The 26,819-nt window shown below is 32.3% G+C and overlaps 1 protein-coding gene across 1 annotated transcript in view; it reads right to left on the bottom strand.

The window, feature by feature from the left end:
• Positions 1-271: 271 nt before the first annotated feature.
• Positions 272-26,819, bottom strand: part of LOC145667701 (uncharacterized) — an 87,565-nt gene continuing 61,017 nt past the window's right edge. Inside the window, exons 4-9 of the mRNA XM_081735164.1 lie at positions 24,461-24,542; positions 19,119-19,294; positions 18,223-18,258; positions 16,618-16,849; positions 2,905-2,963; positions 272-1,179 (exon numbers count right to left, since the gene is read on the bottom strand). Coding sequence (XP_081591290.1) covers positions 1,156-1,179; positions 2,905-2,963; positions 16,618-16,849; positions 18,223-18,258; positions 19,119-19,294; positions 24,461-24,542 — 609 coding nt within the window. The 3' untranslated portion in view covers positions 272-1,155. The remainder of the gene's footprint in view (positions 1,180-2,904; positions 2,964-16,617; positions 16,850-18,222; positions 18,259-19,118; positions 19,295-24,460; positions 24,543-26,819) is intronic.

Here is a 26,819-nt window from a genome sequence, read left to right as displayed (position 1 = left end):
AAACAAAGACCGGAACATATTGTTTGTCTTACAGTGCCACAAGGAAATTCAGGGATGGAATTCTTCTGAGTAGAATTCTTGCGGATGTCTAAAATTGCACTTCTGCTACTACATACATCTACATTTTACTAAGACCAGTCATTGTATTTACGATAATATTCCTAGTTTGGTCTTTATTATTAACTTAGTAATTGTTATATCATTATATATTTAGAAAATACGTGTATATTAAGATTTTTTAATTCATAATCTTATTTTGAAACCATACAGCTCGTTTTATACACAAATATGACGGAGTCTAATAAATGTATTGTTTTCTGTTACTATTTTATTTAGACGATAATGTCATAGATACAAAAATTTACAAACAAAATGTGCAAAACGAATTATTATTATTCAACTGACTGCTCAATAAACAAACTTTGTAACAATAGTATGGCAAACATGTCAAAGTAATTAATTTTATTATTTTAGGAGTTGTTAAGGAATACAGAGACAACTCAACTAGATCAACAGACATTGCGTATTGCAGAAGTATTATGCAAACAACCAAAAAAAAACTCACTTGTGTCATCTCATAACCATATCATATTTCACAAAGGATTTGTACATACCTATAATTGAAACTGTGTTGTTTATGTATAATAAATACATAATTCAAAAGAGCACATTTCTTTACTACGAACATTACCTAACGTTCGCTAGTGAAGGAATTTTGATTATTTAAATTGAGTGTATTTTTTCTTTCGAATCTGGTTTGAATCAATAAAATTCTATTTGATATTATTCATTCAAAATAACTTTGTTATTGTGAATGAAAATTGCGGGTTCTTTGAACGTGATAAAAGCAATTTTCTTAAAAGTTCAATTTCAATAGAGTATATTTCTGCTTTTTGATACTAACGAATCGTAGATGATTTCATTGAAACAAATCGCTTAACATTGTGTTAAATGTGTTAAATATGCTTATACGAAGCCAAGTGTTCTATATAATAAAATTCCTTCTCTCATATTTGCAAAATATAAGCATTGCTTTATCTGCAGCCATTGAGGATCTTATACGTTTAATAGCTAGAAATAATATCAGTTGGAAATTGGAGTATTTCAACAGGACGATGCTTGTGCAAATGACCTATTCAACTTGCTTATTCTTCTTTAATGCAGTTTCAACGCTGAACACTGAAAAGATAAAGAAAGGTAAATTGCGTAAGATTAATCATTTGATAATTATTCATTTAAAATTTTGAAGCATTGTCGAATTAATGAAAGCAATATTTAAGTTAGAACTATTTCTAAAACACTTTTTCACTTGAGAGTATCATATTTTCTATTTCTATTAATTACAAGGAACAAATTCATTCAGATATAGAAAACTGAGCTCAACAAGCGAAGTCTACTTACCACCATTAAAGTGCAGTTTGCGTAATCTCAAAGATTTTTCAAAGAGTTCCTAGCTACTTCGACCAGGAAGAAATGGTAATGTATTGAAGCTGATAATTCTAAGAATTTGGAAAAGTTTATCGACCATTATTCGTTAAGGACATAATAAACATAACACTTCAAAATCTTCTACATCGAAACTGCAGTTTTCCTATTTTGGCTCAAAATGTCTCGGACTAACTTTGGTTCATATTAAAAATACCGGATATACAATTGAAAATTTACAGATCAAATGACTTACTTCATAAAAAGACAAAAGCGTTTAAGGAGCTTATTACGCAAGCACCATATGCCTAACTAAATAAACAGGCCAGAAACAACGTAAATACCCTGTAATAGTCCATAAGAAAGTATTAAACGCGGTATACATCATACACTTCTACGAAGCATTTTATAGGAAAAGAAAGAAAGAAAGAAAGAAAATGCAGGCATATGACACGTAAAAATGACAAGATTTCCCGTGAATACGAACAGCATAAAACAATGAAACATATGAACAAGTAGCTCATACTTCACCAACTATCACATATAACAGCTATGTCACGTTAATTATACTCTCTTGTTGTATTCTTTCCAGGTACAAAACTTTATGCATCAATTGAAACCACATGCTGTGCAATCTGAGTGAACTAGTTCAATGTTGTATTTTTGTGTTTAATAAAGAATGACTAGAATAACCTACTTTCAGTTTCTGAAATATCTCTATTCATAACCATACTCATGACAATTTTATGTTTTGAATTTGATAAATGATTTGAACCAAAAGTCTAATATTGGTAATTAGAAGTGAAACAATATATTTTTTGGTTCTTTATAACTAAAAATAGACATTCTGAAGATATTATTGTTGCTAAAGAAATTAGAGCTATTGTTACAAACAACGTATTTTCTAAATTTGTGTAATTATATAATGCCGTTGATGAAGTATTGTTTCCTTTGAAAGTGAAGGCTAAGTATTATGTAAACAACGAAGAATAAGAGATCTCTTAGAATACATATTTAAATTTTTGGTACAGAATTGAAACAATAATATCTATTGTTTTACAAATGCTCTCAGTAAGTCTTATAGTATTGTTGCTAGTGCAAAATTAAACATTTCCAGAAACATGTTACTAATATTACAAGCAGAGCATTCAATGCAATAGATTCTTTGCAATAGTTTCTAAATTGCTCCCATTTCATACATTTCTTTCCTCCTCTAACTCTTATTTTAATAATTTCTTATTTATTTATATCGTCATCATTTACTATTAATGTACTGAATTTTTATTTCTCTTGTCTTTTATACCAATTTTTTTTACTTTTAACTTTTCTTTCATCGGTTCTTGAATTTAAAAACAATAATAAATAATAATTTTAAATATTTTTGTTCATATTTATGTTCTTCAGAAAAGTTAAAATGTACATACAAGATAACTATTTAAACAAAGCATAACTAACTGCAAAAATTACTAGGTTACTTACCTCCATATTTTCTGTTAAACACATTAGTAAATTCATCGAAGAATCACATTTTGTTTGACCTAGAATATAGAACACATTTACTTAGCTTTTGTAAAATCATTTGGCAATTTTGTAAATAAAAATAATTTTATTTAACGAAGTACAATACGTAAACATACGTAAAATAAAAGTTGAATCCTTGTTAAACCGACTGTAAAAAAACTATTGTGTGTTTGACTCTTATATGCTTATATATAAACACAAAAATGTCGCAATGCTTGCTATTATATCTGGAACCACTGGACAAAGGTTGATATATTCTGCGGATAATCCAAATCCCATGTTAGGAAAAGCATCTTAAACATGGCGTTGTCCATATTGTCATATCACTAAATACATGTAATGAATTGTGATAGCCGTCATGTTTTAGACATTTCTTTTACTTTGATATTACATAATTATAGGGGATTTATACGTATAAATCATTAAAGCATATGATTAAAGTAGAGGAATTCCATCATGAATGTATGAAAATTAAAATAAAGGTAGTTAAATTATAGATATGAAGGAGAACACAATGGAAGCACAAAATAGAGGCACTTAGTGTTCGAAACTAAACGCCTATCTTCAAGATGATTATAATGATATTATTATTATTATTATTATTTATTATATAAGAAAATGGACATGAGATTTGGAACATGGAATATTAGGAGTCTTTATAGGGCAGGCGCGTTAAAATCCGTGACGAGTGAGTTAGAGAAATACAGGATGGACGTAGTAGGTGTTCAGGAAGTTAGGTGGGAAGGAAATGGATCTGAGAATTCCGGAAATTTTACGTTCTTTTACGGGGAAGGAAATAAAAATCACCAGTAGGAACAGGGTTTTTCGTTCATAAACGTATATTACCAGCAATTCAACGGGTTGAATTTGTCACTGACAGACTTTCTTTTATTACTCTTAAGGGACGGTGGTGTGATATTATTGTTTTAAATGTACATGCCCCAACTGAAGACAAGGATGACGATATAAAAGACAGTTTTTACGAAGAAGTGGAACGGATATTTGACCAACTCCCGCGATACCATATGAAGATTCTACTAGGGGATTTCAACGCGAAGGTAGGACGAGAGGATATTTTCAAACCGATTATAGGGAACGAAAGTCTGCATAAGGAAAGTAATGACAACGGTGTTAGACTCGTGAACTTTGCAACATCCAAAAACCTAATCGTGAAGAGTACAAAATTCCCACATCGCGACATCCATAAATATACTTGGACATCACCTGAAGGAAAAACACATAATCAAATTGATCACGTGTAAGTAGACAGAAGAAGGCAATCTAGCATAATTGATGTCCGGTCGTTTAGAGGGGCTGATTGTGACACTGACCACTACCTGGTAGCAGCGATAATACGAGAGAGGTTATCGTTGAATAAAGGTAATATTCATTGTCCGAAAACGGAGAGATTCAATTTAAAGAAATTAGAAGAGAGCCAGGTAAGAGAGAAATACCAGATTGAAGCTTCGAATAGATTCTCGGCTTTAGAAGATTTGGAGTGCACTAGTGTTGAGGATACCTGGATTGAAATTAGATATAGCATTAAAATTTCAGCAAAAGAAAAATTGGGACACGCGGAAATACGTAGGAACAAACCATGGTTCGACCAGGAATGCATAATACTAGCAGAGAAGAGAAAACCGGCAAAATTACGGTGGCTACAAACTCCGAATGAAATAACTACACAAAATTTCGCAGATATCAGACGGGAAACTTCCAAAACTTTTAGAACAAAGAAACGCGATTTTCTGAAAGCTAAAATGGAGGAACTTGAAGATAATAGTAAAAATAAAAACATCCGGGACATGTATAAGGGAATCAACGAATTTAAGAAAGGCTATCAACCTCGTGCTTATATATTAAAGAAATCTGACGGTACAGTTCTCACTGACACGGATAGCATCTTAAATAGATGGAAAGATTTCTTTGACGATTTACTTAACACGCAACCGAAAACTAGTGTGCGTGGAGAAAAGGAGATACACACCGCAGAACCGTATATTCCAGAACCCAACCGAATAGAAGTAGAAACTGCTATAGAGAAATTAAAGAAACAAATCTCCGGGTGTAGATGAAATTCCGGCTGAGTTAGTTTTAGCTGGAGGCGAAAAATTATGGAACAAGGTACACAAACTCATTCTCCTTATCTGGAACAAGGAAGAATTGCCACAAGAGTGGAAAGAATCAATCATTGTTCCAGTTCACAAGAAAGGCGACAAAACTGACTGTAATAATTATCGAGGCATTTCTCTTCTGTCAACATCCTATAAAATCCTTTCAAATATTCTATTAGCAAGACTGACCCCATACGCAGATGAAATTATTGGAGATTATCAATGCGGATTTAGACGGAATCGATCAACTATCGACCAAATATTTACCATTCGCCAAATACTCGAAAAAAAGTGGGAATACAATACCCCGATACATCAACTATTTATTGATTTTAGAAAGGCGTACGACTCGGTTAGGAGAGAAACATTATACAACGTTCTTACAGAACTTGGAATACCGAGAAAGCTAATTAGATTAATTAAAATATGTTTAAATGAATCCCAAAGTAAAGTCCGGATAGGAAAATTTTTGTCCACGAGCTTTCACGTCGAAAATGGCCTGAAACAAGGAGATGCATTGTCGCCATTATTATTTAACTTCGTTCTGGAATACGCTATAAGGAAAATCAAAGATAGCAACCAGGGCCTACAGTTGAACGGTATTCACCAGGTTATGGCATATGCTGATGATGTAAATTTAATAGGTGATGATAGGAGAACAATAGAAAGAAATGCAGAGATCTTATTAAACGCTTGCAGGGACATGGGTTTAGAAGTAAATGCAGATAAAAATAAATACATGGAAGTGTGTCGGGACCGGAATACAGCAAATTATGGATGCGTTAAAATATTAAATAATACTTTTGATAAAGTGGATAGTTTCAAATATTTAGGATCATATTAACAGACGAAAATCATATTCACGAAGAAATTAAATGTCGACTAAAAGCAGGGAATTCGTGTTACTATTCGGTTCAAAATCTCTTGTCGTCGCGAATTCTGTCGAGGAATTTGAAGCTTAAAATATACAAAACGGTAATCATGCCTGTTGTTTTGTATGGCTGCGAAACATGGTCACTTACTCTGAGGGAAGAACATAGACTGAAAGTATTTGAGAACAAGATCCTGAGACGAATATTCGGACCCAAGAGGAACGGGAATGGGGAATGGCGGAAACTTCATAACGAGGAACTACATAATTTATATGGTTTACCCAACATTGTTAGGGTCGTGAAGTCTAGGAGGCTTAGGTGGGCGGGTCATAAACGCTTTCAAAGTCTTGACTGGAAGACCAATCGGAAAACGACAATTAGAAAGACCTAGGCGCAGATGGGAGGACAATATTAAAATGGATCTGGCAGAGATTGGAATACAAAGTAGAAACTGGATGCAGTTAGCTAAGGATAGAAGTCAGTGGAGAGCTTTTGTGAACGCGGCATTGAACCTCCGGGTTCCATAGGCCATAGAGTTAGTTAGTTAGTTATTATTATTATTTATTCATTTCTCTTTTTCTTCTTCAATTTACTTTTTTCTTTTTCAATTGTCTTCATCCATAGTGTTTCTTACTTATTTTTACCATTCTCGTATTCCAGTTATTTGCATCTTGCTGCTTTCATATTCTCCAGTATTTCACTACAGCTTATTTTTAGTTTTATCTGTAGTGATCTGTGGTCCACGTACCCTCTCTGTAGCATTTCTCCTCTTTCTTGATAACCTGCTTTGATTTCGTCCTAACTACACATTCTTTCATTTACACTTTCAGCAACAGTATTCAAACCAAATTTCTGTCTGATAGATATTCTTCTTCTTTTCTACTCTACAATGACGTGATATTCAATGTTGAAAACTACTACTGAATGGTATTTATGTTTAGTATCTCTAGTGGATCACTAAAAGTTATGCATTTATTTCAGAACAGATTGTAGCATATAGTGTCTAGTTCAACCGTATACCGGAAATATTGGCTTGTGTTCTTCAGGCTGTCTACTAGTCTGGGAAAGTCAGGGAATTAATGTGATTAGGGAAAATGTCAGGAAATTTCATTATTAGTCGGAAAAATTCAAGGGAGGCACTAAAATAGCCATAAATTACAGATGAATGAATTGGTTAGTTTGTACGTTTGCAGTGTAGTGCACAATCACATAAACAATGGTGAAAACTTACAGTACGCTTCAAATATCCGTTATTTTTCATGAGTTATACTAAGAAAAATTATAGCAACCTAGTCAAGGATGATTATAATTTGGACAGGAAATTTAATTATATATATTTGGTATACAGTGTGCTTCTTTTAATTTTGTTCGATAGGAAAAAGGAACAATGACCATATTGTTTTTTCCAATTCAATCTGACTCGAAAACTATAAGGAAAAGAAAGATCTTTAGTGAAAATAACATTTAAATACAAAACTATCTTAAAACGAAAATATTTTGAAGTTGATGTAACAATAATCCGAAATCACCTACCTTGTACCCAGTAAAATGTATAATGAATATCTTAAAGTAATTATATTGATTTACGAAATACAATTAAAATACCTTTTTTTTTTTAATTTTGAGGGACTGACTTGGGAAATCTAAATATCTTACCAAGCAGTATTATGTTCTTATCATTGCAAACGGGAGTGTCGTGTCGGAAAAGGAAGCGAGAAATGTAATAACAATAGTTATAACAGAATGTGTTAAGAATTAACAAAACACCAAAATTGAAAAGGAATTGCTAAGTGACATGTCACCAGAGATGTGCGTCTACGCGTAGAAAACGATAGTTTACGTTTACATGTCAACAATGCGTAGACAATGTAAACAACGTAGACTATGTAGAATATGTCAACAACACGTAATTTAATATGGCATCGTGGACAATAAAGGAGCTTTCATTTGTCGTTACCTTGCGAAATTGCATACAAAATAAAATGCCTAGACCAGCGAATAGTAACTTTCGAATACTTAGTTTCGTCTTGATGAAAGAAAATGACAAATATTATGCATTTTGTAAAATATGCGAGAAAAAATTGGAAAATACAACAGCTTCAAGACTGAAAGCCCACAGCTGAGAATTAGTTTTGTAAGTTTCATTATAAAGGCAGTGCTCGAAGTGGAAAATCTTAGGAAGTGGTATGTGCAGAGCAGAGTAAACATACCCCCTTGTTATCCGGAACGTGAAAAAAGGTAACCCAGATTGCACTTGCAAGTAGTAGTAGGGCAGGTTAGAAGCCCCACAGGGCGCGCTGTGTTCTGATCTCGAAATTGATTGCACTAATAGTAGAAGTAGTAGTAGTGGATGCAGTACTAGTAGAAAAACTGATTAGACGCGGTTGAAGTCACTGTGCGACCCGAAGTTAATTTTTGCCAAAAGCAATAAGAGGTATGCTGATCATATTCTTCTGAGGTGGGGGTACGCTGATCGTAATTCTCCTGAGGTGGTGGTATGGTATATCCCCACTTCGAGCACTGGACAAAAGTGATCCAATGTGTTTGTGTTCAAGGAGTGTATATAGTTTTTACAGGGGTTAAGTTTAGTTACCCATCCGCTTTTTATAAAAATCAGGAAAATTTACAGGAGAAATGAGGTAAGAAATGATAATTTAAAGTTTTTATTTGGTGGAATGTAAGTTCGGCAGGAGAATTATGTTTAATACGAGAAAAGATATGTGGAAGTTAGTACTATTTGCCGGATGCGGAAGGTTTCAGCAGCATGATAGTTGTAAAATATGGCGAACAGGTGTAACGAATGTGTAAAACTAATGAAGAAACCCTTTTAAATTTTTGTGAAGCCCACGGAGTACTGAAGTTAAGTGAAATGTTAACAATTTTTAATACTTTAATCATTGTTTTTTGTATGTTGCAAAGTACAAGGACACCTTCAGACTGGAGGGACAACTCTAAACTTAAGCCATTCTTCCTTACATTTGATCGTGGTTGTCTACATAGTCTACACGAGAAAAGGTGTAACGTAGATTACGTATAGATTACAGTAGACAATCGCGTAGATGTAAAATTATAGTTTACGGCACATCACAGCATGTCACCTAAACAAAGTGAAGTGTACACTTTAGAACTAACATATCGTAAAGAATGACGAATGGAAACATCTCTTGTAATAATTAATTGGTTGAAAATACAACTAGAAAAATGGAATATGGCTTATCAGGGATCTCGATGTCAAGTTTTCTGTTTTCATGAAACTGATAATCAATATAGATCATAATGAGATTTCAACCTGTGTGAAAAATTTTCAATATTGCCATGCACCGAACTTAATTGATTCGATTGTACCCCGAACAAAACGTTACGAAGTGTGAGCATTTTAGAGGTCTTGTGGAAAGTGGCTTGACATAGCAATATGCTTGTAGATATCGCGAATATAAGAATTGTATGTCATTTGTGACAGTTCGCTGCTAGTAAGACGTGCTTGCTGATTCCGTATCATTTCATTACAGGTTGAACGGTGGGCTGAAGAAGGAATGTGACCGAATGGCAAAAGCGAGTCATTGTCTTCGGACGTGAACATGGGCATACCCTCCGGGAGGTAGCGCAGTTCGTTAGCGTGTCCGAATCCATGGTCAGTACTGTCCAGAAACCAATCCTCTCGGAGAAACAGTGGCAGGAAACCCATAATGCCGAGCGCGACCGTAGACGTCTGCGAAGATTAATGACCTCTAAACGGTTCCAATCGTGGCAGAACCTGCTGCAGAAGCACACAGAACCCAGTCGTTAAGTCTCTGAGCGTACCCCGTGACGAGAACTGTATGATGTAGGCATATTCAATCACGCTTCCAGGGTATGGCCCAGGGTGACTGCCATACAGAAGAAAAATCGCCTGTCGTGGGCGAGGGAACACTGACATGAGACTAGCAGCTACGCATTCTCTGATCAGACGAATCCTGGTTCTGCCTCTATTCCAATGACAGCCGCTCCAGAGTGATGCGGCTGGCCGGAGAAGTCTGCAAAGTTGAGTGTGTACAAAAGGTTGTACAGAAGGGAGATCGTATGTTATGTAGTGGAGGTATATTTCTCGAGTGCTTGCGTCGGTCCCTTGATAGAGGTGCTCAACCGCATAATGTTTGTGGATTACGTGTTCTTTCTGGATTATGAGTTGTTGCCAATTGTCCAGTTTGCAGGAGATTGCCACATCCTAGAGTCCCGATATCAAGACAGCAATTGCACCGTTCACCGAGCCGGGATTGTGCGGGAATAGTTTGTTGAACATGAGGTGAACATTCCACATCTCACCTCGCAGGCAAATTCACCTGATCTCAACATTATCGAGAAAATTTGGGACATGTTAGAACGGGTTGTGAGGAGGAGATATCAACATCTCTCCACGTTGGCCGTTCTACGTCACCAGTTGTTCCACAAATTGTCCAAACTGGACTTGAACGTCATCCTGTCCCACAGTTACCGCATGCCACAGAAAATCAAAGCTCATTTATGCACATATTCTCCATGCGTATGATGACATTTAATTGTCTTGGAGTCCTAACTCGTTCCATTACTGCACAAGACTCCCTAATATCACAGGTTATGTGGACATTTTATGTGACTATTTTCATCCAAATGTCCAGATTTGGTTTCTGGGTAATGAAGCAATTTTTCAAGAAGACAATGTGCAATGTACTGTAGCTGTTAAGAGGTGTTTTCATGAACATCGGGATGAAACACAACACCTCCCGTGGCAAGAAATCAACATTATTAAATTATGTGGTCATTTCTGGAGCTCATACTCTGGAACTAATGCCCTTTTCCATCTTCGCTGATAGAATTGAATGCTGGATTGCATAACAAATGACACAATGTTGCTCTAGAAACTATTCATGACTTATATACCTTTTACGACGAATCAAATACGTTTTGCAGGCTTACAATAGTACTATACCGTATTAATAATAAAATTTCACTTTCTTGAAATGTTTTCATTGTTTTGATAATTTCCTGTATACAATGTAAGGACAAATCTCCCGAATTCTTTATTTTGAAACTTCGACTATTTAGACAATGACATGAGTTTCTATTTAAATAGATTATTTTTTATTCGTATATTTTTGTCCACACTGTTTGTTTGTTTAAAATAGATCATTTGTTTCACACGTTGAAAGTTTTTTTCTACCACGACAGTTCTCTTCATTTTGATGTAGAATCTTATTTAACAGTGCCTATCAATCATATTCCATCGTGTCCTCTTAATACAATTTTTTCTCAAATAATGTCTTGAGAAGCATTTCGTCGTATGTTTAATTATCGCAGATATTATTCTTTTCTCCGTTATTTATTTTTTTCTAATAATACTGCCAGGACTATAACCAATCAAAAATGTGGCAACGTGATATATGTTCTTTCATTGATATTATAACGGCACTACTAAGAATTCACCATGCACCCAGTCATTTTTACTAATAAACAAAACGTAAATGCTTCGTATTAGGTGATTAAAGCTGCGATGCTGTACCGAGAACTTTCTTCAAATTGTAGAGTTCCTTGTTTACAATTAAAATCATTAATGAACATTAGATATACTTAATAAAAGTACAGTAAATAAAAGTTTGATAAAAATGATCAAATAGTGAAAAGGAAAATATCTCTGATTAAAAATGTTTACAATATATATATTTTGTTCAGTGGCGCCCGAAGAAAATTTTCTAGGGGGGGGCATCTCTATGGTTGCTATATTACGTCTAGTACTTCTGGTATTTAATGTATGTGGTTTGCTATATTACGTCTAGTACTTCTGGTATTTAATGTATGTGGTTTGCTATATTACGTCTAGTACTTCTGGTATTTAATGTATGTGGTTTGCTATATTACGTCTAGTACTTCTGGTATTTAATGTATGTGGTTTGCTATATTACGTCTAGTACTTCTGGTATTTAATGTATGTGGTTTGCTATATTACGTCTAGTACTTCTGGTATTTAATGTATGTGGTTTGCTATATTACGTCTAGTACTTCTGGTATTTAATGTATGTGGTTTGCTATATTACGTCTAGTACTTCTGGTATTTAATGTATGTGGTTTGCTATATTACGTCTAGTACTTCTGGTATTTAATGTATGTGGTTTGCTATATTACGTCTAGTACTTCTGGTATTTAATGTATGTGGTTTGCTATATTACGTCTAGTACTTCTGGTATTTAATGTATGTGGTTTGCTATATTACGTCTAGTACTTCTGGTATTTAATGTATGTGGTTTGCTATATTACGTATATATTTTCGTGAGCCAGGGGGGGCTGCCCCCTTGGGGCGCCCATGATTTTGTATCCAATGTTCTCTTACCCTGTTACTCGAACATTTTTTTTAGACTGTTGACTTTTTAAGAGGAAAAAGAAAAACTTACTAGACCGGGCTCTAAGCTATGTGCTATATGTCTGACTACCCGGTATGTCACTGCTGTGTCGTTCATCTCAGCTAGTATTCTCCATTCTCCTCTAAATCCATATTTCTAACATTTAAAGTCGGTTTGTATGGTTCTGGTGCAGTATTTATGCACTTGTGTGTCACATTAAAATATTTCAAACAATACATGAAATTAATCTTTTTGTTAACTCTTTAATCAAGGTCATATCATACCCCAAGAACCTTCATATGTAAGGATGTGAAATGTGATGAAATCAAGATTTATTTATTTATTTATTTTTAAGTTATAGAACTTTTATCACTAATGTGGTCGCTTGGAAGTAATGAAGAATATTTTTTTCTATGTTTACGTATGTTCATATACCTTTATAGTTATCAGCTCATTGGTTTCTCCTTTTGCTTACAGAATTTAAAAATGAAATCGAAATTTTCAAAATTTCAGCTAATTTTTGTTTTGTTGCATTAGGTTTTATCATAGCAAAGCTGAAATAGGAGAGAAAGGTCAAATAGTTTAGACAGAAAATGTTATTTTTTAAGATTTTGTGAAGATAAGGAAAACGTACTTAACGGAAATCAGGAAAATGCTCCCGTAGTTCTTCTACATACTTTTTCTATTTTATTCTCAAATTCTAATTTCGAAATTACTGTACTTGTTAATATGAGGTTCTACTAAATAAACAATCGTACTTATCTAAAATTAATGCTAATTAATAGTTTTATTTGTTTATTGCAATTGAACTTATAAAAATTTTATGTCGTTTGTTCTAGGAAAATTTCCCAATACTTTTATCGATATCAATTTAGATTCGCTCTGCAGGCCAAATTCTTAAAGTAGTCTATTTCGCTTACTTTCTATTTGTTCCCTCGCAGTTGAAATCAATATATACTCTGCCATCAAGTGTAGCAATCAATTTACTACAAGTAAGGAGTAAATACTCATAAGATCATAGATATGAATCAATAAATAAGTGACAAAATAGAGAAAATAATGAGACAGGATAGTACAATTAGCGGGGAGTTTGCACGATTTTGTCTCTCATCAATATAATTTAATATCGTCTAGAAGATATAGTGAAAAAAGAAGAAAGTATTTCAGTAAGAGATAAAATAATTAGGTGTATACAATTGGTAGATGATATGGCGTTTGCTGCGGAATCTGAACAGAATATTATGTATGTTAGAAAACTTGACGGAAAGATGCGAAATATGTGAGATAAAAGAAACATTCAAAACACAAACACAGTGATGATTTGAATGAAACAGCTTATACCAAATGTAGAAGCATGAGATAATGAAGTAGAACAGATTGCTACTTTTCGATACGTAGAGTTATTATGAAGACATGAAGTGATATATATATATATATATATATATATATATATATATATATATATATATATATATATATATATATATATATATATATATATATATATATATATTGCGGCGGGTCTTTGAATTAAGAGCCAGGAGACCGAATATTTCATGTGGAGTATTCTTGCTCTGCAGAGCAGAAACTTTGACTACACAAAATCCTTTCTAATGGAGGAAAGTAACTGGATAGAATAAAAAAAATTAATGAGGAAACGCTAGGAATAAATTAGGAGAAAAAATAACCTTGGATATAATGAAAAAGAGAAACTGATTGCTACACTGTGTCTAAGCTGAGGGACGTATTAGTAAGTACAGAGAAAGAAATAGAAGCGGAAGAGGCTATAGGTCGGATGGTATAAAAATAATAATTGCCAAGCCAAGATGAATAGGTGAGCCAGAGACCTTAGTACATGAAAGTTCTAAATTTGGAATAAAATCTTTCCAATGCGGAATATCTGTGATGATGATGTTGACGATTTTTACCTTTCGCGTTCGGACATAAAATAAAACACTATAGTACAAAGTTTATTTTGTAAATTGTGTACAACTATCAGCTTTACAGAGACTCTTTGGTCATTGCAAACGTAAGGAATCACTGCTGGGTAAGGCAAGAGAATATTAAAGTATAAAACTCTAGTTTAAATCGATTGAAGGTTGTGAATATGTGTTGAAAGGTTTCATTGGAGACTGAGGGCCTATTTCTATGATCACTTTATGACATTGCTATAGTCTACAAGAACGGAAAAAAAAAAAAAAAACATACTATTAATCTCTTTGTTATACAGCTGTAGTTCGGACACTCTTAACTTCTTTCACATGCACTGATAATTAACTATCGACAATCGGAAATATTAGTAAAATTGGTTAGTGTGTATCTTTGTAGTGTTCAAGATAATCTTTTAAGTAGGAGAAATTGCTCAATCAAGGGACACTTTCTATATTTCGGCTTACTGAAATGTGTATATTTCTGCAAGGCTAACGGAGATATATGTGTCTGATAATTAAATATTTCAGCTCCATATTTTAAAGTTACCAGGCATTGCAGCAAATAGGGGGATACCAGAGCAATTTTTTCCGTGGAGTCATTTTTCTCTTGGTACATAGAGAACAGTGATTGTTGTACCCTAGGGTCAATATTAAATCTAATAACCGATTGTTTCCAGCAACTAATTTATATGTTACAAAACAAACGATAAAAATTTTACTATACAGAAATCAGTCCGCTTTCTTTTTCTCGTTAGGACTGGAATATTTGCTCCATAAAGTAACTTTAATAACAAGGGACACGAAATTTGTTTAAAAGGAAATATATTGCAGTTTTATTAGATTATTTGGTGAAAGAACATGAAATGAATGTGGAACTAACCATCTTGGTTTCAAAACTAGATATATTCACAAGATCAATACCACAAACAGTAGTCATTGCATTGAAAGTATTGTCCCTAGGTACATTAAGGCCCTCTTCAAAAACAAAACTCAATTTTTGAAAAGATGTGGAAAATAAACCAAAATTACCTCAACTTCAAACAATATATAGACGTCTTAAATATACTAAAGTGTTTGTCGTTTCCACTTATGTGCAGCAAGAGAAATTGTTCCAAATGTCGAAAACAAAATTTACTTTTTTACACGAAAAACAAAAATTATCCTCTCTCTAGTTATTTTGTCACCGCACGCAATTACTTCATGGTAGTGAAATCATTGTTGAAAAAATGACTCCACTTAAAGAAATAGCGAAGTGCGTAGGAAATTGAGGAGGGCTAGAGATTCCATGTTCCCTGCTACATACTCTCCGTTGGTTGAGCAACTTCCCCTATATATATGATGGACAAGATGATCTTACACTTTTGAGTCATACGAGGTGTGTTCAAAAAGTATCGAACGTTCGGTTGGCAAAACTGCATTTATTGATTTGGAAATCCGAAACACTAATCCCCTCCAGAGTAGTCTCCTTAGTAATGCACACACTTCTCCCAGCGCTCTTGTTGCAAACACTTCTCGAACGGAATTTTTGGAATGGTGAGCAACCATGCCGTTGCATTCTGCATAATGTCTTCTCTTGACTCAAATCGGGTCCTTTTTAGTGGCACTTTCAGCTTGGGAAACAACCGAAAGTCATACAGAGCTATGTCGGGTGAGTGGGGAGCCTGACAACACGCAGGAATGTTATGTTTTGCGATGAAAGCTTGAATCAAATTCCACGGACACTCTTTCATGCCCAAATTATCGTTCAAAATTGAATGTACCGATCGTATTGAATGGTTTTCGCTTGGGTATAGCCAAGCTTTTAGCAAAATTTGATGTAATATCACTGCTCAAGTTTTTCTGTCATTTTACCAATATATATATATATATATATATATATATATATATATAACCGATAACTGCTCACTACACGTCTTCACTTGTTGGCCGACTGCCAGCGACTGACGTTTTCTGCGGGCGGGAAAAGTTCACGACTGCGCATGACTGTTCCTTCTGCATCTACACTGAATAAAGTCTCCCGCGCTTTATTGGTTTACGAGGGGAAAAATAAGATTTGATACTTTTTGAACACACCTCATATATCTATCTATGTGTAAGTTTTGGAATTCGGATTTTCGGAAAAGGATCTAACTATTTGTCCTTTTGATTTGAAGGTCTGTTCATTTGTTTGTGTAGTTTTCAATTTCATTCTTGAGACTGATAATTTTTACAAGACAGCCTGCCTTATTTTCATCAGTTGTTTTCATTGTGTTTTTCAGTTACCTTATCAGGAATTTGACTAGGTGGTTAATACTGTATATTTTTTACCATCAAGTTTAAAATATACTTTCAAAGGCGCTTTCAGAAGGATTAATTTTCGTAAGTAACAATAAAAGTAATAGCTAATAATATTTGAAGAACTTACCGTTATCTTCCATCTCGTCTTTTGAATCTCTCATTGAATCATCAGACATGGTTTTCTGTTTAGTTTCTTTCTTCATTTTACCATGTGCCATTGAATCTTCATTATGTACGTGGGCCTTTTTGATACACTCTGGAAGCCTTTTCTGTAACATCATCTTTTCTTTTTCATCTTCAATGTTTTCTTCGATCCACTTCTCAACAAGTTTTTGATCTGGCATGTCCATGTCATCTAGCTATAATGTAAATCATCATATAGTATTGCATTTTAACGAAGCAATTCTTGAATGATCAATTTACTATTTAATATATACAATTCTTACGGAATTAGAAGTAGCCTGTAATGAAAATATTTAATTAGTTCCTAAGAAATATGTTGACGTTTAACTATTTTAATTTGTAACTTGTTACAAGGAACAGTGGAGAGGCATGATTTGTCTCAAGTAAAGCAAGCTATCACACTGCGACATGAATACATTTTTATTAAAAAATGAAATGAAATCTTTCAGTTTTACGTCCCACGTTTATGCCAGCTAGACTAAAGGAGACGGTGATGATGAGAAATGAATGGAATGGCGGAACGAAAAAGGTGGGAGAAAACGGAAGAACCCCGAGAAAACCCATGCACACTATGTTTGTCCACCACAAAGTTCACTTGGCGCGAATTGAGATCGAACCAGTACCAGAGGTGAACGCTCTACCACTGAGCCACCGCAGCCGCACATTTTATTAATATAGTCTCACATTAGATTTAAATGTATTTTGCAAATTTTTTAGTATTACTTTACATTTGCATGGCAATTGCATCAAAATTAAATAAGTTCATATTAAGAGTAGTAAACTTTTAAGATGTCTAATAAAAGTGATAATATGTGTTATTGGTATAGTAGCGTTCCCCATAATATGAATCACTTGAAATTTATAGCTTAGACACGTTAGTATTTTAAATGCAGGAAAGTTTCCTTCAACAAATTTAGCTTCATTAGATGACCGAAAAAAGAAAAGAAAAAAGATGGTCTTCTTTGCTACTCCCTTCACAAACTACAATATAACAATGAACATTCCTTTTTTACTATCTGATAAAACTCAATACTGAAATTCATGTTTTAAACAAAATGTTGAAAGTAAGAATTTGAAATTAATTCGTATTTAAGTTGATGATATTATTTAAATTTATATATGGTATTATAATAATGATAATAATATAATATAATTATATGGTAATAATATAATACCAAAGTATATGCTTTGGTACGTTTTCAAGAAATATAATATTTAATACGATACATATGTTGTGTTGTCGTATCGTATTGTATATGTATTTTATATAGTAGTATTGTATATATCGTACATATATTTATAGTGATAATCCACTAGAAAAACGTTGAAATTAAGTCCTTAATGTATTTTGACTTTTTCTCAAGATATAAATAAGTAATCACGCAATAAATAATAATAATAATTCAATAAAATAAATTACTCAACACAACTAAATTGTGTAGGTTAATTTTTGAATAGAGGTATAAGCATAGATGCTTTATTTATACTCTAAAATTTTGTTAAAAATAAAATAAAATAAAATAAAATATTTCTTTAAATTTTTACTTACCATTTTAAGTTTTTTCAGCACACATTTATAGCAGCACTGAAATTAAACAAAATAAAATGAAATAACATAATAAACATACCATTGTATCTACTGTTCACACTTGTTCGATTATGAAAATAAGATAGACTTTCGATGTTTTAAACATTAAAATCAATTACATTTAGATTTGTAGCTTTGTATGTATAAACTATATATACTGTATGTAATATTTATATATACTAGCTGTGTATCAGGACTTACATTTATTTATTTATATATTTATTCATATTATTGGAATGAATGAAGGAAATAATTCTAGCTTTTTTTCATGCAATAATGCAACCATTTGTGTTATCGTGTACAAAGAAAAGATTTTAAGTCTTGAGAATTATAAAACCTATACGACAGATTCTTCTAACTTTGATCAGTAAGTGCGGATAGAATTCCTCAAATATAATTATATTATTTTAATACTTTTAATGACATACGTAAGAATAATTCTCTATAGATATACCAGGCAGTTCTATATTGCTTTAAGAAATCAAAAAACACTATAGATGTAAATAAGTACACAATGATAAGTTTTCGAAGGCTATACAGGAAAGAATGTCATTGTTTTACAGCACACAATAAACAAAAAGAATTTTTTGTGCTTAGAGAAATATTTCTTGAGACAGCCAGAACTAAATGAGATCTAAAATACGTTATTCCCTTGAAGCCCTTAAAAACTGCTGATACAAATCAAAAATTTATTACGATTCAGTCGAAATCTATTAAAAGTCTATTATCTACTTTGTTATAGACTAACTTTATTAGAGTTTTACTTATATATATATATATATATATATATATATATATATTCAGTTTTATGTTTGAAGTGAAATAAAAAAAAACATTTGAAAAGAACATATGCTTACTGAATTACGGTCTTCCATTTCCATGTTCTTGGGCATATCACTAGCTGCTGTTTCTTCTTGCATGGCAATCTTGCCTTCAGTTTTCTTATTGTCCATTGGTATTTCCCAACTCATTCCATCGGTTCCATTTTTAACATTCATCATTTGACTTTCTTTATCGACCATTACTTCTTCAGCTATCAATGGTGAAATAATGCAAAGAGAAAGATAATATTAATTTTGTTTTGTAAGATTTCAGTAGAGAAATTTGAGAGAAAATTAAACGCCTTATGCTGCCATATATAGCGTTAAAAAAAAAAAAAAAAAAAAAAAAAAAAAAAAAAAAAAAAAAACTAAACGAACGTTGCAATACTTAACACGTTTCAGTGCCATATTAGATGGTGAAATGGAAATTTTTACTAAAACCTGCTATTTTTAACCAACGTAGTGGCTTGCGCATCCGGGAACAGATAGTATGCTTTTACATTTTGGAGATGAAATGTACCGCTTTTGTGTATATTTTTGAACAACAATATTTTCACAAGATATAACTGAGAATCATAATTATATAGAAATGCATTGAGTGTAGTAATATTGCTTCCGTAATATTTGTAAATGATTTTGTATCGCTTTACATTCTGCTGAGACGCAAATAAATTAGGGGCGCTAAATGGTAGGAAGTATTAATAAACATATAGTATTTACTGATGTCAGCTGGTGAAGAATTGGTAACTCTATTTTACTTTCAGTGCGTGTGCAGAAATCGTGTTCAAATTTTGCTAATAATTAGTGGTTTGCAAGGATGCGAGTATATTTTTGTGCTGATAACATTTCAATTTTCTTTGCAGATGGAAATGAAAGGAGAATAATATTCGAGACCATTCTTCTTCATACTATTTATTTCGTATGTTGGAGAGTGATTATTATTTTGAGAGAAATAACTGCCAGAGAAAAATTGCGTGTCGTTGGATTTTCCTTCCTTTTCTTCTTTGGTTCTAAAATCCTGTAATATTCTAAATATGAAATGCTAATCTGGCTTTATTCAAGTCTGTTACAGATGCCTTATCCTACATTTTTTTTATCTTCGTTTCACCTTTGCGTTCTGAACAAAGACATATGAGTATTAAGGCACAAAATAGCCATATACTCGGGAATTACTTAACATGGGAAGCTTCATCCTTCAAGAAGACATTGATACCAAAATTGTCTTCCTCGTTTAATTAGAAGATGAGCTATTGATGTTTAAATTGAGTCACATTGAGGGGCATCCAGAATGTGACTATTTCACACCATCAAGTGGCTCAATGGTCGTAACTCTGTAACGATGCATTTCCCGACATATAGTCATATGAATCTTTTTTACTTACATGTCCATAAGGAATCCATCCACCTCTAAAATTTCGCCATACCTTTTCGTTACACCCTGTATATTCAGACTTGTAATTAATCTGTTAAAAGCTTAACGATTAAATTAATAGTTTGTTTTTATGTTAACTTTTAATTTAATCAGTTAAATTTTCTAGGAGTTAATTTTTAATTTATAACAGTTAAAAAGTCGTTAACAATTAAAAATTAATCTTCATTTTTTCTTAAAACGTATATGAAATGGATATTGTAAAATTACATGTTAAAGTAGTAGATAGAGCAAATAACAAGAGATTTCGGATGTTTTTACAACTTTTCTTTTATAAAGGTTTTGTTATGTTTTGTTATATATAAATATATAAAATTTAAAATTATTTTAATCGTAGTCAGAGGACATAGTACAATACTGTATGTGTAATTTGTTTGGACAAAATAAGTGTTTTAAGGCTCAGGCAGCTAAGAAAAGGATATTTCAGAGCTTTAGGCACGTTAAATAGTTGTGGTAAAAAAAAAAAAAAATAGTTTTAAGTAGGCAAGGAAACCACAGAGCTCTAGGCAAGGTAGGTAGTTGCAGTTAAAATTTTCCAGTGCTCCAAGCAAACAAAAAAGAGGTTGAATTTTTTTCAGAGCTTTAAGCAAGCTAAGTAGGCAAAAGATTTTAAAGCTTTAAGCAAAGTAAGAGGCTTGAGTTAGGTTAGATTTTGTTAAAACTCGAGGCAAACTAAGAAAAAGGTTAACTAGCTAAAATTAATACCAATAAAGGTTCTGCAGCGTGTTTTATACCATCTTTATAAACAGCAGTAGTGATAGTGTTATTTTCGGTCATGTGACCTGTTGGTAATGGTGACGCCTGCGTCTGCTTATTTATAGTAATAGTTATTTAAAAAAGCACGAGATCTTGCTTACAAACATAAAACACGCATAAAATATAACAATATTCTACGAATTTTTTAATTTTTATTTTTATAACGAACTTCAAACGCGTTATGAGACTTTTTATAGCAGTAATTTGCAAGTTTTCCCGAAGTGAACGTTTTGACCTCAATTTGCCTCGAAGTCCGTGTCAATGTTCCCTTGCTCGAAAGGAGAGTAAAAGAATTGCTTTTAATAATTCATTATTTGATGTGCCAAACAGGTTTCTCGAACAAGAACCGTTTCTGGTGCCTATATCCTGTTATTGATAAAGGGACTTTGTTGCTTACTCCGTCTATACTTTCTTTTGTTTGTTTTTTAGTAGTGAAGTAGTCTTTTTATTTTTATAACGAACTTCAAACGCGTTATGAGACTTTTTATAGCAGTAATTTGCAAGTTTTCCCGAAGTGAACGTTTTGACCTCAATTTGTCTCGAAGTCCGTGTCAGTGTTCCCTTGCTCGAAAGGAGAGTAAAAGAATTGCTTTTAATAATTCATTATTTGATGTGCCAAACAGGTTTCTCGAACAAGAACCGTTTCTGGTGCCTATATCCTGTTATTGATAAAGGGACTTTGTTGCTTACTCCGTCTATACTTTCTTTTGTTTGTTTTTTAGTAGTGAAGTAGTCTTATTTTAAAACCTTTCTTACAATCCCAGACGACTACGTTTGGTTAAAAAGCACAACAGAGAACGGTAATGTAACGTGTGATTTGAGTCAAGTGCAATATAAATATCATTGTTGTTTGCCAAGAGGATAAAACAATATGTAAAGGACAAAGAGTGACGAATTTCCTGACGTTGAAGGTATCTACCACGTTCTTGTTGCTACATATACCTGCTGAGATTTTAATAATTCTTGTACCGGCGGTACTCTTCCTTTATCAGATACTCTAAGAAAGAGAAGCAATTGGGGCTTACAAAGAAGAGTTTCGTTATTGTGTTGTACTCTTCTTAAGTTGACAATTTCTGATGAGACAAATATGACATAAATTTAGTATTTCTAATGATTTTTTTAAATACTCGTAAAAACAAACTGAAGAGTATTATGCATGCCAGCCGCTGTGAATGGCATGTGTAATCATTTTGTTTGGTGGACATACAACGCAGATTGAAAATCCGACAAGAATACTTAGAAAGAAGTGGCTAGAAACTAATTTCAAGTTGCAGATCTCTCCTCAAAGCGTAGCTGCTTAATATGCTTCATGAATAATACAGTAAAGAAAATTGAAATTTAGAAAGTAAACAGTGTAGTATTTCAAAATATTTTGAAATAAATCAGTAGGCTGTTCTGGGTTTTAGTTCGTCCACAATTCTGTGGGTACAGTCTTTGATGTCATAACTGACGGACATTCACATTCTTGTAGCTGGAATATGGAGTTCATTTTGGTCAGGACAAGGCAAGGATGAACATATGTGGATTTTACGGCGCAGGTTGCGCCCATCAGAGTATTTGGAGGACATAATTTGACATTGAAAATGGTACGAATAAACTGTAGAATTGTAAATTTGGTCGAGAACGATAAATTTGGGGTGAAATAATAAATTTGAAGTAGAAGAAGGTAAACTCAAATGGATAGCGCACAAGCCCTTGGAAGAATGAGAACTGGAGCTTGGGACAATTATATATACTAATGAAAATATGGATAAATGAACTCTAAATTATCATATATAGTGTTATTGAGTTATTTAAGATAACGCGCCACAAAGAGTAGGTAAGAACTTTAACATGGCATAAAACAAAGAATATCTGGAAGACTATTTTGAAAGAAAATTTGCGTATTTCATTTGTATATGAATGCAATGTCATGTATGAAAGCACTTTGTAGTATGTTTCCGAATATGAATTTATATTTATACTTTCGTATTGAACGGATATATATATATATAGTTATCATGTTTGAAATAAATTTTGAAACCATAATTATTTTAGAACAAATAAGCTGTATATCATCTGCAGATGTAGACAAAAATGTTATGAACTCAAATGCGGTACTGTGTAATAATAATAATAATAATAATAATAATAATAATAATAATAATAATAATAATAATAATAATAATAATAATAATAATAATAATAATAATAATTATTATTATTATTATTATTATTATTATTATTATTATTATTATTATTATTATTATAAATAATGAACAAAATAATAAATTATAAATAATGAAAATTATTTTATTAATTTATTTTTTGTTTAAAATACTATTCATCATTTATTAATGGAAATAATCTATTTTTTATGTATTTAAAGTGTTAATCAAGAGAGAGGTTGAAGCTACATCCGAAGATTAAGGGAAAAGTTGAAGAAACAATAACAAAATACTTTTATTCCTTTCTTCTTCATAATAATTGTTTCGTTGTTGAGTTTGTGTCAGGATTGAGCACTCCATCTGACAAGACATGTCAGCGGATGGTAGTCAAATAACTGTATAATATAATATATTCTGTATGTGTTCATTGATGACAACAAATGAGGGATATCTTCTGCAGTGTCAAATTATGTATACATATTCAACTTATCTATCTGGCGATCACGTAACTAGATCATTCATCCATACTCTGTAAACTCTGTAAGAAATGTTGTTAAATATCTTATAAGAATTTACGGAACTTATTTCCAAACTTTTGAAAGGTAAAATGTACTAATTATTTCATCATCCAATAGATATATTGAAAACATTTCACTCTAATTCAACACTTTGAAGAAACTCCTTTGATCAACTTATAAAGTAATAATGTATATTGATATGGGAAAAAGCAGATCCCAAAAATTAAGTCGTTATATTTTACTGTAGTTACGTGATGCAAGAGTACATTATGTTCGTTTATTTTTTATTTTTTTTTAAAGACAAAACTTCCTTTCACGTATTTTAAAGAAGTTATGAAGTAAATTGACCACTTATTATTCTTTTGAAAATATTATTACTCACAAAATTTTTCGTAGAGAAATTTAATTTTCAATTTTGTAACAAATACCTTTAAAACAATAAAAATTGTTTAAATATAACTGCATATCCAAAGATAAAACATGGGTGCGACTACATTATATCAAATTACTAAGAAATAACTTTCTTACGTTTTTTATTATCATCCACTTCTTTCTCACATTCGATTTTGGCATTTCTTACCACATCTGGCTTCTCAGGGCACATTGGTATCTAGAACAAATTGAAATAAGTAATCAAAAGAAAAGAATGGAAATATAAAAATAAAATGTACTGCAAATGATGTTTTATGATATTAGTGTTTTAAATATTTTTTTGTGTTTTAACTAAGGTTGAAGTAGATGAAGTAGTTGATATAAATAAGGATTTTTCATACTTTTGAACTTACTTTCAAATTTTGCTATGTATGATGTCTATTGAGTCTTTGTAATCAGAAACTGGAAGGCATAGTTGTGTACAGTATATTTTTGCACCTTATATTACTTAACAAGAATTTTAGCAGTGATCCGAAAAATAGCTCAAAAGATTCCGATCTTGGCCAAAAATTTTAGGAATGATCCAGAAAATGCATCAAAAGATTGTGATCTTGGCCAATAATTAGATTTTTGTCAGGGGCCACAAAATTTTTGAACGGTCCCTAAATCGAGTTTTCTTTTTTTTTTTTTTTTTTTTTTAACGGAATAAGCACATCATACTGAGTAAATTGTTAGTTTGGATTTGCCTACACTATATGTAGTTAACGAGATATGGGTCATATAAGAACATGTTTGTTTGAATAAAATATATTGAAGTTTTTGGATTAAGGGCGACTACAAAATTTTTAAACGGCCCGTAAACCTAATTTTCATATTTTTGCGGAATAAGCATATCATACTGAGTAAATTGTTAGTTTGGTTTGGCTACACTATATATAGTTCTCAAAATATGGAGCGTAGAAGAAAATGTTTGATTATATGAAATATATTGAATTTTGTGGATCAGGCGCCACAAGATTTTTGAACGGTCCCTAAATCGAGTTTTCATATTTTTACGGAATAAGCATATCATACTGAGTAAATTTTTAGTTTTGGATTTACTACACTGTATGTAGTTCTCAAAATATGGGTCGTACAAGAAAATGTTTGATTACATGAAATATATTGAATTTTTTGGATCAGGGGCTACAAAATTTTTGAACGCTCCCTAAATCGAGTTTTCTTCTTCTTCTTCTTCTTCTTCTTCTTCTTATTATTATTATTATTATTATTATTATTATTATTATTATTTTTTTTTTTTTTTCGGAATAAGCACATCATGTTAAGTAAATTGTTACTTTTGGTTTGGCTACACTATATATAATTCTCAAAATATGGATCGTAAAAGAAAATGTTTGATTGTATGAAATATATTGAATTTTTTGGGTCAGGGGCTACAAAATTTTTGAACGGTCCCTAAATCGAGTTTTCGTATTTTTTATGGAATATGCACATCATACTGAGTAAATTGTTAGTTTTGGTTTGGATACACTATATGGGGGGTAGTTCTCGAGATATAAGGCCTACAAGAAAATTTTGCCTGACATATATTGAATCATTTGATCAAAAAAAAAAAAATATTTTGTCTATGTTGTACTATTAATACAGGCCACCCTAAATATGGAGTAGTAAAATTCCACATGGGGTCACATATGATTCCATCTTAAAAATTAGTATCAGTTATTTTGTTGCTTACTGTAATATACGAAATCTTAAAAATTAAAAGAAATGGATTCCAAAAATAAAATGTGAGAAATTTGGTATCAATACAATGGCCACGAAAATACCAGAATGGTCAGTTATGTATATTGTGCAGGTTAATGGTAGTATTTTTAACATCTTGTGAATTACACTGTTTGTATAACACAATTTGTATTATGGATCAATCATTTTTATTGTATAACTGAATATTATTGCTTCGCTATATATTAAGACGTAAAAAAAAAAAAAAAAAAAAAAACCATCATGATTGATTGCCATAGGGCAGGTAGTATAGTGCTTGAAAGGAGACAAATAGATTCTTAAAAGAATAATACAAAATGTGGGTTTATTGCATATGCCTACATACGATATGGCCGTCACCAAAATGATAAGAGAGAAATGAATAACATTTAAAGTAAATGAGGGTATGGAGAGGATATTTTGATTTACACGGGGTTACATATTCTCGTTCTTATGTTAAGACTGCCATATGCATATTTCATTATAATAACGGACAGAGTTCATGGTTGCGTACTTACACTTGGCTGAAGTCCATGATCAGGGACAGTCAATTGACAGCTGAGTCTGCACACCACTAACGCTAAGTAGAACGCCACTGTAAACGATATTGTGCGAATGCGTTGAGGTTGAGTTGTGATTGTGATGTGATGATTTTTGTAAGATTTCTAGAGTATATATATTTATTTTCCATACTTTCATTTTCTATTTCGGATTTGAGAAAATAGGATTGTTCATTTTCTCCTGTGAAAGTCTT

The sequence above is a fragment of the Thermobia domestica genome, chromosome 1 (assembly GCF_964235325.1).
Source record: "Thermobia domestica chromosome 1, izTheDome1.hap1.1, whole genome shotgun sequence".
In the NCBI taxonomy this organism is placed as follows: Eukaryota; Metazoa; Arthropoda; class Insecta; order Zygentoma; family Lepismatidae; genus Thermobia; species Thermobia domestica.
Note: the sequence above shows the minus strand (reverse complement) of the source record. Positions and strands in the feature narration are given on the sequence as shown.